The sequence below is a fragment of the Leptosomus discolor genome, chromosome 4 (assembly GCF_034619465.1).
Source record: "Leptosomus discolor isolate bLepDis1 chromosome 4, bLepDis1.hap2, whole genome shotgun sequence".
In the NCBI taxonomy this organism is placed as follows: Eukaryota; Metazoa; Chordata; class Aves; order Leptosomiformes; family Leptosomidae; genus Leptosomus; species Leptosomus discolor.
The window spans coordinates 82054371-82055785 of NC_141394.1; the positions used below are offsets into that span (position 1 = coordinate 82054371).

General features: G+C 68.2%; 1 protein-coding gene across 1 annotated transcript in view; it reads right to left on the minus strand.

The window, feature by feature from the left end:
- LOC147415735 (homeobox protein EMX1-like) overlaps positions 1-1156 on the minus strand; it is a 9200-nt gene extending 8044 nt beyond the window's left edge. The window contains 2 exon segments of the mRNA XM_086464619.1: positions 768-1032; positions 1034-1156. Of these exon segments, the coding sequence (XP_086320745.1) occupies positions 768-1032; positions 1034-1156 (388 nt within the window).
- Between the last annotated feature and the right edge of the window lie 259 nt (positions 1157-1415).

Here is a 1415-nt window from a genome sequence, read left to right on the forward strand (position 1 = left end):
TGGAAAGGAAAGGAAAGGAAAGGAAAGGGGACTGTAAGAAAGAGAGAGACAGAAAAGGAGAGAAAGAGAAGAAAGGTAAATGAGAGAGTCAAAAAAAGAAAACGAGAAGAAAAAGGAAGAAAGAAAGAAAAAAAAAAGAAAAAAGAAAGAAAATAAAAGAAAATAAAAGAAAAGGGGAAAAGAAAGAAAAAATGAACGAAAGAAAGAAAGAAACAGAAAAGAGAGAAGCCGTGAGATCAACCAAAATCTCGCTGTGCAGCCGCGAGCCACCGCAATCTCTCCCTTCGTTCCCGAAAAGGAGAAACCCAAACTCCGCCAGCCGCGGAGCATCGCAGGGAGGCGGCAGCGCCGCTCCCGTCCCCGGGAGCCCCGCGGTGCCCGGCCGGGACCCCGCTCCGCCGGCGGCGGAGCTACCGCGGGGCTGCTCCTGTCGCCCCCCCCGCCCCGCTGTCCCCCACCGGCAGCGGGGCTGCGGCTGCGGGGGCGCACCGGGGGTGCAAACGCACCGAGCCCCGGGGGTGCAAATCCACCGAGCCCCGGGGTTGCAAACGCCGGGGGTGCAAATCCACCGAGCCCCGAGGGTGCAAACGCCCCGGACCCCGGGGGTGCGCGCAGGCACCGCAGCAACAGGTTTTTTTGCCTCCGGGTCTCCCCCCGGCCTCCCCGGTGGACGGGCCCCGCCGGTGGCAGCCCCCCTTTCTCCGCACCCCCTCGGCGCCCCGGGGAGAGCCCCCCGGGGGGCCGGTTGGCGATGCCCGAGCGCTCACCTTGGAAGCGGTGCCCGAAGAAGCGGTTCCGCAGCACCCAGGGGTAGAAGTTGAGCGGGTCGCGGTGCTGCGGCCCGAAGAAGGAGTGGGGGTGCGGCAGCCCCGACCCCCCCAGCTGGTGGGGTCCGACGGGCAGCGCCGGGTGCCCCACGGCCTCGGGGAAGACGAGCTCGGCGCTGCCGTAGAGGGCCCGGCCGGCGGCGGCGGCGGCGGCGGCGGCGCCCTGGAAGCCGGGGGCGAAGGCGGCGGCGTCGGTGGCGGCGGCGGCGGCGGGGGCCGGGGTAGGCGAGGGCGGCGGGGCGCGGGGGTTCCTCGGGGCTGAGGTGGGGGGTGTCCTTGGCCACCAGGGACTCGATGGTGAAGCAGCGCTTCGCGGACGGCTGGAACATGGTGTGAGCCGGGAGCGGAGGGAGGGGGGGGGGGGTGGGGGGGGGGCCGGAGCGGGGCTGTTCCTGCGGGGACGCGCGCGTGTGTGTGTGTGTGTGCGGGTGCGTGTGCAAGAAACCTCCCCCTGGGCAGCGCTCACACACACACACGCACACACACACACACACGCACACGCACACGCACACACACACGCACCCGCCCCGCCGCCCACCCGCGGGCGCCCACGCACCCCGCAAGGCCCCGGCAGCCGGTACAAATACG